The following is a 12,971-nucleotide window of genomic DNA, read 5'->3' on the forward strand; positions in this document are numbered from 1 at the left end:
CTGGAAAATTCCACGGACTGAGGAGCCTGGTAAGCTACAGTCCATGTGGTCACAAAGATATATTGTTTTAGATTGGGATGTTCTTTAAAAACTATCATAAACTTGGTGGTTCAAACAGCAAATATTTATTTTTTTCTCAGTTTTGGCGTCTGGGAAGTCCAAGATCAGAGTGCTGGCAGGTCTGATGTCTAGTGAGGACCCTCTTCCTGCTTCGCAGATGGCTGTCATCTCTATATGGTGGAAAGCTAAGAAGGGGTGCAAGTTTCTTTCTCTTCTTATAAGGGCATTAATTCCACTCAGGAGAGCACCACTCTTATGACCCAATTACCTCCCAAATGTCTCACTTACTAATACCATCACATTAGGGGTTAAGGAATTCAACACATGAATATTTTGATGGTGGAGGTAAGGCACAAACATTCAGTCCTAACACATAATCATTTCAGAGTCATACAGCTGCATATATCCAAACTGGAAGGAAAAAAACCTTCTCAGATGTTTCTTAATTTTGAAAAGACTTCTGTATTTTCTTTAGGACATTAATAGCCATTACATCAATACAGTATACTAACACATATATATGGAATTTAGAAAGATGGCAATGACGACCCTGTATGCAAGACAGGAAAAAAGACGCAGCTGTGTATAACGGACTTTTGGACTCAGAGGGAGAGGGAGAGGGTGGGATGATATGGGAGAATGGCATTCTATCATGTATACTATCATGTAAGAATTGAATCGCTAGTCTGTCTGACGCAGGATACAGCATGCTTGGGGCTGGTGCATGGGGATGACCCACAGAGATGTTATGGGGAGGGAGGTAGGAGGGGGGTTCATGTTTGGGAACACATGTAAGAATTAAAGATTTTAAAATTAAAAAAATAAAAAACTTAAAAAAATAAAAAAATAAAAAAAAATAAAAATAAGATTTATGATATACAGAGCTGGCAGTGATAAGTACAAATAAGTACTCTCATACACTGTTGGTGGGAGTATAAATTAATAAGCCTATTTTGAAGAGCATTTGGCAGTATCACAAAATTTCAATTTGTATCTTTTAGTCATCTAGAACTCTTTCCACAGAAATACTTTCACATGAGAACAAACTTATGCACAGGATATTGAAAGCACCATTATTTATGATAGAGAAAAAAAAAATCAGAATAAGGCAATCGAAAGGTGTTTCTATAATAATCAATTACTTGTTTTAAAGTAAATTACATACACATATCTGGAGCGGAGAATGGCTACCCAGTCCAGTATTCTTGTCTGGAGAATTTCACGGACAGACGAGCCTAGCAGGCCACAGTCCATGGGGTTGCAAAGAGTCAGACACGATTGAGTGAATTATATATATATCTGATAGGTTCAGAATTCTTAGATATCTTATAGTGCTCCTTAGGCTCTATTATCGGAGAAGGCAATGGCACCCCACTCCAGTATTCTTGCCTGGAAAATCCCATGGATGGAGGAGCCTGGTAGGCTGCAGTCCATGGGGTCGCAAAGAGTCGGACCTGACTGAGCGCTGCACTTTCACTTTTCACTTTCCTGCATTGGAGAAGGAAATGGCAACCCACTCCAGTGTTCTTCCCTGGAGAATCCCAGGGACGGGGGAGCCTGGTGGGCTGCCGTCTATGGGGTTGCACAGAGTTGGACACGACTGAAGCGACTTAGCAGCAGCAGCAGCAGCAGCAGGCTCTATTATTCTTTCTTGGCTAAATAAGCTAGGTATCTATCTATAAAATATTAAGCACATATATTTATTTCTTCTAATTTTACTGTTTACATTATTATGAATATAAAAATGACAATGTTAAATTTGGAATATTTTTAAAATACTGAATAAAAAATATTATTACACAGTATATAGAGATAGCTGCCTTAAAAAAAAATTAACATACTTTTCTCCCAATCCTTTTCAATGCAGTTTTCACATGGTTGAGATCACACTGCACAGAGTAAAAGCCCAATTTTTTAAGTACTTCCTAAATGGGAGGCAACCTAAGTGCTTCATGAACATTGTATCAACATCCCATGAGCCAGATATTTTATTTTCATTTCATAAATGAAAAAACTAAGGACTGAGGGTGAGTTTAAATAAGTTGCCCAAGGCAATACAACGAGTAAGTGGCTGAACTGAGATTGTAGCACAAGTTAAATTCAATCTTAAAGTGCATTCTCTTAACCAGTATGTTTCCCCAGAGCAGGAAATGGCAACCCACTCCAGTATTCTTGCCTGGAAAATTCATGGACAGAGAAGCCTGGTGGGCTACAGTCCATGGGGCTGCAAAGAGTTGGGCACAACTGAGTGACTGAGCATGCACGCACAGAACAATTATGTTAATAAAATTTTCTCTGTTTACCATTATAACTAACATTTCATGCCATTAACATATCATTACAAATACCATATAAATGAAAAATTTCAAAGCTCCTATATGATGTGGGCTCCTCACAGAAGTCTTACAGTCAATGAGTAATATTTTTTAAATCCTTGCAAATATTAAGAACAAGAACAGAATATCATTGTTGTTCAAGTTAAAATGCATTTGGTTACTAGAGACTTTGAATGTTTCTAATAAGCTTATTAGATATTTGTATTTCTAAGGAAATACATTTCTCAAATAAACACAAGGGAAATCAGAAACTACAAACGTTCTTTGGAATATGTGGTGTTACCTCACTGATTCTGGTTACAAGGGGGAAGCACAGCCCTTGGGGTGATGGAAGACCTTGTTGAAAGACGTAAAAGTATTTAGATTTGTTTCCTTCCACTATTTCAAGTCACACTAGTTTTACAAAGTTAGTAAATCTATTCATTTTTGCCTGATACAGGTCACTGTATTAATGGAGATAAGACAAATAATAGTATTTCAGTTCTTACATATAATTGATTTGTTTGAAGTTTCTAAAGATAGTTGGTTTGAGGACTTTAAAAATCTCCCCTTAAAATCTTGTTTACAGCATTCATTTTTATGTCCAGAGAAAAATAGCAAAATAAAAGGCATTTACTAAGCAGAGATAAACACTAGCTAAGCTGCTAAGTCGCTTCAGTTGTGTCCAACTCTGTGCGACCCCGTGGACTGCAGCCTACCAGGCTCCTCTGTCCATGGGATTTTCCAGGCAAGAGTACTGGAGTGGGTTGCCATTGCCTTCTCCTGTAACTGCATAGTGATACACCAATTCAACTTACTGCTATGGGGGAAAAACACCATTTAATGAGACATGAAGACAAAGCACAAACCTGACTAAGGGGACACATGCTGTGGGCCACAGCACGGCCATGACCAGAGCAAGTGGGAGGACGGGGGAGGGGAGATGGATGGGTAAACTACAGCCTCGGGGGCGGAGCGGGAGGTGGTCTGGATTGACGACAACTAAGCAGACAACAGGATGAGACAGGAAATCAAAACCAATGATGAAAGCAGACATACTGTCAGAGAACTCCAACAGCAAGGAAAACATACAGAACTGTTCTTTAACAAATATTCAGAAAGAAATCAAGCATGAAACCACAGAGAAATCGTCAAAGAATTTTAAATATCAACTAATTAGCCAATGATGCAAATTATAAAAATGGTGTGGCAAAAGACCACAAAACAGACTAGTTACTTCACAGGCCGCTAAAGTGGTTCACAGTTAATTTAATAGTAAGCTGACTAACCATGCAGCTAATATGAAAGGGGTGGTAACAGAAAAAAGAGATAATACAAGTCCAGTTACAAAGCAGAGTGTTGTACACGTGATTTCATGGGGTAAATAGCAATGCACTCACAAAACCTAAGCTAAACACGCAAGAAAGCTGGAACATGTGCTTTAGAGCTGCACACCCTGTCACCAAAAGCCCTAGGTTGTCATCCCAGTTTTAGACTCAGAAAAGTGGGGCAGCATAAACACTAACTAAACCCTTATTTTGGAGAAGGAAATGGCAACCCACTCCAGTATTCTTGCCTAGAGAATCCCATGGTCAGAGGAGCCTGGTGGGCTGCTGTCCATAGGGTCGCACAGAGTCGGACACGACTGAAGCGACTTAGCATGCATGCATGCGTTGGAGAAGGAAACGGCAACCCACTCCAGTGTTCTTGCCTGGAGAATCCCAGGGACAGAGGAGCCTGGTGGGCTGCCACTTATGGGGTCACACAGAGTCAGACACGACTGAAGCAACTAAGCAGCAGCAAACCCTTATTTGAAATACCACAAAACTGAATTAATAGAGCTTTAGTACATTCCTGATACCTGGTTATTCTGATTTCCTCTCTAGCTACAGTGTTTTCACTAGAGTCTATTTCATATAAAAGAGCCACTGATGCATTGGGTTTGATTTATCTACTGACAATACTTCAATTATCCTCCTAGGCAAATTATATTCTTAAATCTAATTTTGGTTTAATCCTCCAAGTAATTTTAATTCATTTTCCATATATCTTGACAAAGGTAATTATGAAAGAAAAAAAACCCATTATGGGTACATTATTATGAGATATAGAGAAAAATGTCACTTCCCAAAAGACATAGACTTTGCTAGTTTGTGTTAGTGAATTACATGACCTTGAAAGGTATAAGAATGTGCCAGAATGATTTATCACCTACAAGCCATGGAAGGGTAAAGGGACACATGGTTGATCGGCTGGGAATTTTGTGATTTGAGAGGAGAGTAAATGGTACCTTATACACTCTTCCTGGTGTACTGGTAACATGCGCATTGGTTTAATGGCCTGTTTTAGGAAGAAGCTTTATCCTCTACCTCAACGTTTATGTAAAATTTAAGTGGTACGCAAATATATATTTAATTTGAACTTGCTGTATCAGATGTCTATATTTTCCTGAATATCCTTTCTAACAGGTTTCTTAAAAGTCTACTTCTCTTTCCATAAGCTTCGCTTGAGATAACCAATCTATATTATGTCCACAAAGGAAACACACTGCACTCTTTTCAGGCTGTATAACAATAAGTCTCACAATTTTTCAGAAGTTGATATTTAAAAAATGAATCTCACTGACTGAACAAAAATCGAAAGTACTACGAAAAGTCTGGACTTCTAAGATTGGACAAGAATTTCAACTAGACAAGCCCATTGTATATGCTATGTAACCATACACAGTTGGGAATGCAAGCTAGCATAACCTTCCTGTAAAGTGATTAGGCAAACGAATCAAAAGTCTTAACTGATACATCATTAGACACATATAATAAATAACAAGTATAATAACAATAGAAAAGGAACATGATTAATGAGTAGGGAAAGCATTTATGACAATTTCAAGTAAAGCAGGATCTCAAGGTATATGTAAATATGCATTTGTTTGTGTGTATGAATACACAAAGACCAAAGGGTTTTGGTAGTATTATCTGTCACTAGCAGAAATACTGGTGATTCTTCCTTATATTATTATGTAGTTTTCTAATTGAGCATTTAGTACTATAAAAATAAGAAAAAATATTCAAAACAGATATAAGAACAGCAGCGATGCTAACATCTTATTGAAACTCAAACTCCACCAGAGTGTACAACCCTGGATTTAAATGAACTGGCACAATCACATTATCTTTGGTCTTCTAGTGGTATCAAACAGTAACAATTTGATTTGAAGGTTTCAAAAACATCACCAATACATTTTATACTAGAAGCTCAGAATACATGAAGATATCAAATCCTTGCTAAAGAATGAATTATCTGAAAGCAACTCAAGTATTTGCAGCTTATTTTTTTTTTTCTATTGGAGTATAGTTGATTTAAATATTGTTGTTAGTTTCAGGTGTTCAGCAAAGTGAATTAGTTACACATATAAACAAACTCTATTATATTCTCTGTTTTTCTTTTCTTTCACTTCCTTCTAAAAATGTAGAATAAACCAAAGGGAAGTCATCTTCATTAGAATTCATTCAATTAGTAACTATTTTTAAAGTACTTGCCATGTGTCAAACATTTTTTCAGGCACTGCGGATTTCGCAGTGAAGAAAATACAGTTCTTGTCTGGTAGAGGAACAAATATTATCTTTACCATGTAATAATAAAATGCTGTGAATGAAGTAATATTCATTAATAAGGTATACTTTATAGATAGTAGAAAACAAAAGTTATACATTTCTTGTTTAGCAAAGAAAATAAATGTATCTCCTTTATTTACTCTAGGACATTTCATTCCTCTTATTTAGTTAAAGAAGCTGAAATTGCATGATTACTTACCCCAATATTAAACATCCCTGTAAAATACTCCATATTTGCTTGAATAAACCAAATGTTGCTTAAACCTAGTTCATCACTTCTCTTCTTAGCACGAATTAATGACAATTCCTTGTTTTCTATTAGTATAACCTAGATTTCACACAGGAAACAATAGTATATTCAGTAACCTAATTTAGACATTAAAGCCAAGTATTATTACTGTATTTACTAGCTTTAATAATGTTGATCATATTATATTGATCCTTATCGTTGTGCTTCCCTGGTGGCTCAGACAGTAAAGAAACTGCCTGCAATGTGGGCGACCTGGGTCGGATCTCTGGGTTGGAAAGATCCCTTGGAGAAGGGAACAGCTACCCACTCCAGTATTCTGGCCTGGGGAATTTCATGGGCAGAGGAGTCTGGCAGGCTATACTGTCCATGGGGTCGCAAAGAGTCAGACACGACTGAGTGATTTTCACTTTCACTTCATTTTCACTATCCTGTGCTAGGACATACGCCAGATAGTACAGTATAAAAACAAACAAGGTCCTTGAACCCTTGGAGCTTACAGATATGGTGATATAAGTGAGAAAGGTAAGTATAATACAGTGAGTGGTAAGTGTTTAATGAAAGACATAAATGTGTTATCGAAGCATGTAAACTTGATGACTAAGAGAGGTTTCAGTCATTTAATATTTAAGAGTAACATATTAATTGAGGCCTGAAAAATGAATAGAAATTAGCTGGAGGAATGAAGGAGTTTGTGGTGGAGAGAGAAACATGTATAAAGGCCCAAGGTGAGAAAGATACAGTGGGTTTGAAGAACCGAGAAGACTGGTATAGCTGGTGTACAGTGAGCGATGCTGGAGCTTGGAGTGGGGAGACAGGGTGTGGAGGGAAGAAATCAGACTGGAGAGGTAATGGGAGCCAGATCACGTGGGGTAAAAGGACAACCAGCTGCTTGCAAGTATGGATTGGTGGGGCCAAGGCAAAAGGCACGGCAACAAGTCACAAATTTCTAATAGTAAGCCAGGCCAAGGAAGAGAGGAGACATCATTGATTTGGATGAAGAAAAGTGGGCAGACTTAGGTCACTTTCATCATTCTCATTCTTAGTTTGGTCCTTATTTTGTCCTTACATTTGTCTTTATGGAAAAATTCTGGATCTTTTTGTATAAAAAGCTTGTCAGAGGATAGTTGGTGTCAAAGGTTTTCCAGCCTTTATTCTAACCAAGATTATCCTTCTCCAATTTCAACATCTCTAAGTTTCCAGACCTTTTAGGAAGGGAAAAAAAGACACCAGACTCTGACTCTGCATCTCCAGGATTCTGCTCCGTGAGCTCTCTTCCTCTTACTCCAACCATGAAATTGTTGTTTTCCTTGGTGATGAAACAGCTGCCTGTCTGTTTCTCCTTATGTTCCTCATTTATTTACTAAGAAAGATAAAGAATAATACTTTCCACTCTCTATCATTCTGGCCAGTCTATGAGTTCTTCCACAGTTTTTCTTCTGAGAATAATCACTTTAATTATTTTGTAATTTCCAGAGAGCTCACAAGCAAAGAATTGTAATTTGAAAAAATGACATCAAGTTTTAGCTTTTATGCTAAAAGCTGGGAGGAAATGATTTACTATGACAAAAGACTAAAAACGGCACAAACTTCTAACAAATGGTGATGGTGATTGTATAAATTACAGTATATTTACTCAAAAACATTATGAAGTTACATTTCAGTGATGATATTTAAAACTACTTGCAATAGGGAAAAACATTTATGACATAAGATTGAGTGAAAGCAGGTGGTTGAAATTGTATTTGCAGGCTTAGAATTTGCAGCAACAAGCATCCTTCTGAACAATGGTTTAATGAGCACATGGGGGGAAATGCATTTGGTGGATCAGAGTGGTAGATCTGGGGTTTATCTTTTTCTTTAGAAAATATTTTTACAATTCTGATACAATGACTAAAAACCAAGGCACCAAAGAATATGCTCAACAAGTTCCAGAAGCTAGTATTTCAAGTACAAAATTATGTTGACAATTAAACTGGTTTCATCATTAATTAACAGTGAAATAATTATTTCTTTTATAAAAAATAAAAACTGTACGTGGCCCTACTCTTTTCCCCTAAGATTCTGAAACTTAGAAGTGTAGTTCAATGAAAAATAAAATGACTGTGCCTCATATCTGACCTCAGTGAATGACTATCAGCTCAAACAGGGATAAGTCAGACTCAGCTAATTGAATTGTGCAGTTTCCTATCATCTATCATTCAGACCTTACCTGGCATGATGGCAGCATGTGAGCTAGGACAATCCCAACGTGGCCCTGAAAAAGGCAAGAAAAGGAACAAGTTAACTTTGGTCCCTCAGGCTTTTGTTTATTCTGAGACAACAGTCTTGTCATATAAAAACATGTCCTTGAGTGTAAGGTAGTAAAGTCAGTTCGTCTTGGAAAGGCTAAAGAGAATAAAGAAGAGATACGGTACCCCACCACTACAGAAATCCACAATTCTGTCACCAGGTTTGGCCTGATTTGTCACCATATAAACAAGGTTGTTCAACTGTTGCTGCTTCCTCAAAGCTCGATCACTGGACATTTTACCTGGAAAGAGATGAAGACAGTGACACATTAGGTCCTGCAGGGACTGGGAAGGCACCGGTGCACTAGGCCAGCAGCGTATACAAAGAGTGGTACAGATGTAAGTGAATACCATTCCATGTGACCCACTAAGAGTGGATTAGAGAACTGGAACCCAGAGGTGAAATCTCTTTTTGCTTAATTTTACTTTTATCCTTACCTAACAATTCTTTTGGAGGAGGAAATGGCAACCCACTCCAGTATTCTTGCCTGGAGAATTCCATGAACAGAGAAGTCTGTTTGGGCTGCAGTCCGTGGGGTCCCAATGGGTCGGACACGACTGAGGGACTAACACAACTATTCTTTTAATTGTCATCGACAGAAAAATCTATGAAAAAATGTCTTTGAAAGAGAGGAAACAGTAAGTGTAAAATTAACTTCAGAGTCATAAATAAAGTGTTTAATAAATGTTCAGTTCAGTTCAGTCGCTCAGTCGTGTCTGACTCTTTGCGACCCCATGAATCACAGTACACCAGGCCTCCCTGTCCATCACCAACTCCCGGAGTTCACTCAAACTCATGTACAGCGAGTTGGTGATGCCATCCAGCCATCTCATCCTCTGTCGTCCCCTTCTCCTCCTGCCCCCAATCCCTCCCAGCATCAGGATCTTTTCCAATGAGTCAACTCTTCACAAGAGGTGGCCAAAGTATTGGAGTTTCAGCCTCAGCATCAGTCCTTCCAATGAACACCCAGGATAGGATGGACTGGTTGGATCTCCTTGCAGTCCAAGGGACTCTCAAGAGTCTTCTCTTCAACACCACAGTTCAAAAGCATCAATTCTTTGGCGCTCAGCTTTCTTCACAGCTCAGCTCTCACATCCATACATGACCACTGGAAAAACCATAGCCTTGACTAGACGGACCTTTGTTGGCAAAATAATCTCTCGGCTTTTTAATATGCTAGGTTGGTCATAACTTTCCTTCCAAGGAGGAAGCGTCTTTTAATTTCATGGCTGCAATCACCATCTGGCAGTAATTTTGGAGCCCTAAAAATATAAAGTCTGACACTGTTTCCACTGTTCCCCCATCTATTTCCCATGAAGTGATGGGACCAGATGCCATGATCTTAGTTTTCTGAAAGTTGAGCTTTAAGCCAACTTTTTCACTCTCCTCTTTCACTTTCATCAAGAGGCTTTTTAGTTCCTCTTCACTTTCTGCCATAAGGGTAGTGTCTGTTACTGGAAGAATAAAAATTAACAGTAATAGTCTCTTCTATCTATCCCTCTCAGAGACTTAGTATAAAGATTATCTAATTTCAGCACATTGCTTAAATCTCCTTGGAGAAAAGAGCCCTATAATAATAAAAACATTTTTATTCTCTAACTGGCACATCTGTGAACTCTTAATTCTTCTGGTTAAGACACTTGGAACACAGGTGTCACATTGTCTAAAATATATCAATTGTTATTGCATTTAGAAATAAATTAGATTTTCTTATTTCTGCTTTGAAGCTTCCTTTCCTCAGGAGTCAGACACAGATATTTAATGTAATTAGAGATAGAAGATAGGGCATTTCCAAGCATGAAACGCCTTGGGCCTAGCAGTATGAGAACATCTTAACTTTCCTTTCAAAGGCCACCAGTCAAGTCCACTAAAATATCTTCGGAAGAATGAATAAAAGTATTTGTTTTAACATATTTCAAATGCACTGTTCATCAGAGCAAGATTTAAAAAATATAAGGGCAGCTTTCAGTGACGTGTGTGTGTGTTAGTTGCTCAGTCTTGTCTCACTCTTTGCGACCCCACAAACTGTAGCCTGCTAGGCTCCTCTGTCCACGGGATTCTCCGGGCAAGAATACTAGAGTGGGTTGCCATTCCCTTCTCTGGAGGATCTTCCCAACCCAGGGATCGGATCCTGGTCTCCCGCATCGCAGGCAGATTCTTTACTGTTTGAGCTACAGGGAAGTTCAGTGGTAAATATAAAAGGAAAAATGCAGATAATCTTTTGGGCATGATCAAAAATTATTTACAGATAACAAGTTTAACCACTCCATTTTCACAGAAAAATAGCATGCTTTTTTCTTTTTCCATTTTCTTTTTTCCTTTTTTCCATTTTTCTTTCTTTCTTTTTTCTATTACTAAAATTAAAACATTAGGAAACTTTTAGGAAAAAACAGAAAATGTGAATTTAAAAAGATCTATATGAGATAAAACATCATTTTTCTATGTAGTTTTCTGTTTTTAATATATGTACTTCCAACTATACCCGTAAGTTCATAATTATCTAGAGAGCATAGAAAACATTATAAATCTTTCTGTGTCTATGAATTTGTTTCTACACTGTAACTTTTAATGGCTGTGAAAATTTTATTAACTATCTATACCCAGATTATTTAACCAATTTCCTACTGTAACAACGTGGTCATTATCATACACCTGACTCATTGTGTGCATTCGTAATTATTTAGCATGGCCTAATGTAAATTTCAAACATAAAATGCATTGAAATCAATAGTTTGGTGACTTCATTTGTGAAGACCGTTTCATGCACTTATTTTATTTTTATCTAATAATATAATAGCAAACTATTTAAACAGTTAGTGAAAGCCCCTGTGATTTTGTGGACAGCCACTCCTAAGAGGTTTTATTATGACAATTTTTAAACACAAGGCAAAGTTGAAAGAATCAACATTCAGTGAATGACTCTGCACCCTCTACCTAGATTCTACCATTAACAGCCTACTAGAGTTGGTTCATCACACTGCTATCCATCCACCCCTCTATGCATCCAGTCATAAATCCACCTATTTGTCTATTTTTATTATGGCACTGTAGTTTTTATTGGGAGGAAGAAGAATAAGAACAAGGAAGGGGAAGAAGGGGCAGGAATCAGAAGGCAAAAAGGAAAAGTACTTTTGAGGCCCTGGGGAGAGTGAGAGTCACAAATGCTGCCATTAAATGGAGCCATCAAGCGGCAAAGAAACTAGCACATCAGATATTTAGCGTGGCCTAACTTTCTCAGGTCTGCTTCCAAAGCAAATGTTGATGAAGATCTGTTTCACTTGCTAAACCTGCCTCTTTGCATATGAAGAACCTGTGCTTAAATGAAGCCAAAAAGGTACCTTTCAGGGTTCTGTTTCAATACAGAGACTATTAAGTTGCCCATAACATTCACAGGTTGAACTAAAAATACAGTAGCATGAAGCCTAGGTGCTTTATGCAAAAACTGCCTCTAATAAAGCATTCCTCCTCACCATTCTAGTTTTATAAATATTATGAAGCTCCTGGAAACATGAATAGGATCTTAAATATGTTTAACCAGGTAAGAAAGGGGTATTTTGATTATGCTTTGTCAGATGACAATACATTAGCAAATCTGGTGTTTTAAGGGCTATAATAACTCTAATAAAGAAACTAAATCAGAAAAAAAAAGAAAGACGTATTTTGAGATATGGTATTCACTTAAAAACCAAATTATACTTTTTATTTAAACCCAATATTCTTGTGCCTGACACCATTTACATGTATAAAAGTATTTTTTTAACTTGACTAAAAATGATGGTTCTTTAGGTGTCATCATGAAAAATCAAAACCCAAGAATCAAGTGTTTTAATATAAATGATCCTATTTATCCTGCAATGTAAATTCTTCTACAGTAGAGTCTGTTGTCTAATTCAAGCTAGGAGGAACCTGATTATTTAGACAACTTCATTGTTTGCATTACGCAAAAAGAAAGTACAGGGTAAAGGAGCCAATTTTTAAACTAAGGAAGCGTCATATTAGGACACTGGCATTTTTGGTCAGTTCAAAGCATCAAATAAAGCAGGACCGAAAAAAAAAGCCATGGATGGAAAATGTGCACGTGTGCAGTCAGGACACCTACTCAGTCTAGTATTAATAAATAGTGCTCAAGATCAGGCAGCTTTTTTAAAATAAATTTTTTATTGCAAGATATTTGCTTTACAATATTGTGCTGGTTTCTGCCATACACCAACATAGGCAGCTCTTAATTTATTTCTTCCTGGTCTGAAGCAACAAAGTACCTTGAACGTTATAAATTACTGGTAAAAAGGAAAATGGATGGGTGCTTGGATACATTTTAGCCTTAAAAAGATTCATTTGCTGTTTTGTTTTCTAAGTATTTCTTTGAGATGTAGCACCCCACCCTCATTCTGTGAATTTTTTTTTTAAATCATTAAAGATGGAGATAAAGGGGATGGCTAAAAC

The 12,971-nt window shown here is 37.3% G+C and overlaps 1 protein-coding gene across 1 annotated transcript in view; it reads right to left on the bottom strand.

The window, feature by feature from the left end:
• GSTCD (glutathione S-transferase C-terminal domain containing) overlaps nt 1–12,971 on the bottom strand; it is a 129,493-nt gene that overhangs the window by 22,557 nt on the left and 93,965 nt on the right. Inside the window, exons 6-8 of the mRNA XM_052641983.1 lie at nt 8,654–8,769; nt 8,449–8,493; nt 6,189–6,317 (exon numbers count right to left, since the gene is read on the bottom strand). Of these exons, the coding sequence (XP_052497943.1) occupies nt 6,189–6,317; nt 8,449–8,493; nt 8,654–8,769 (290 nt within the window). The remainder of the gene's footprint in view (nt 1–6,188; nt 6,318–8,448; nt 8,494–8,653; nt 8,770–12,971) is intronic.

Source organism: Budorcas taxicolor, chromosome 6 (assembly GCF_023091745.1).
Source record: "Budorcas taxicolor isolate Tak-1 chromosome 6, Takin1.1, whole genome shotgun sequence".
Lineage (NCBI taxonomy): Eukaryota > Metazoa > Chordata > Mammalia > Artiodactyla > Bovidae > Budorcas > Budorcas taxicolor.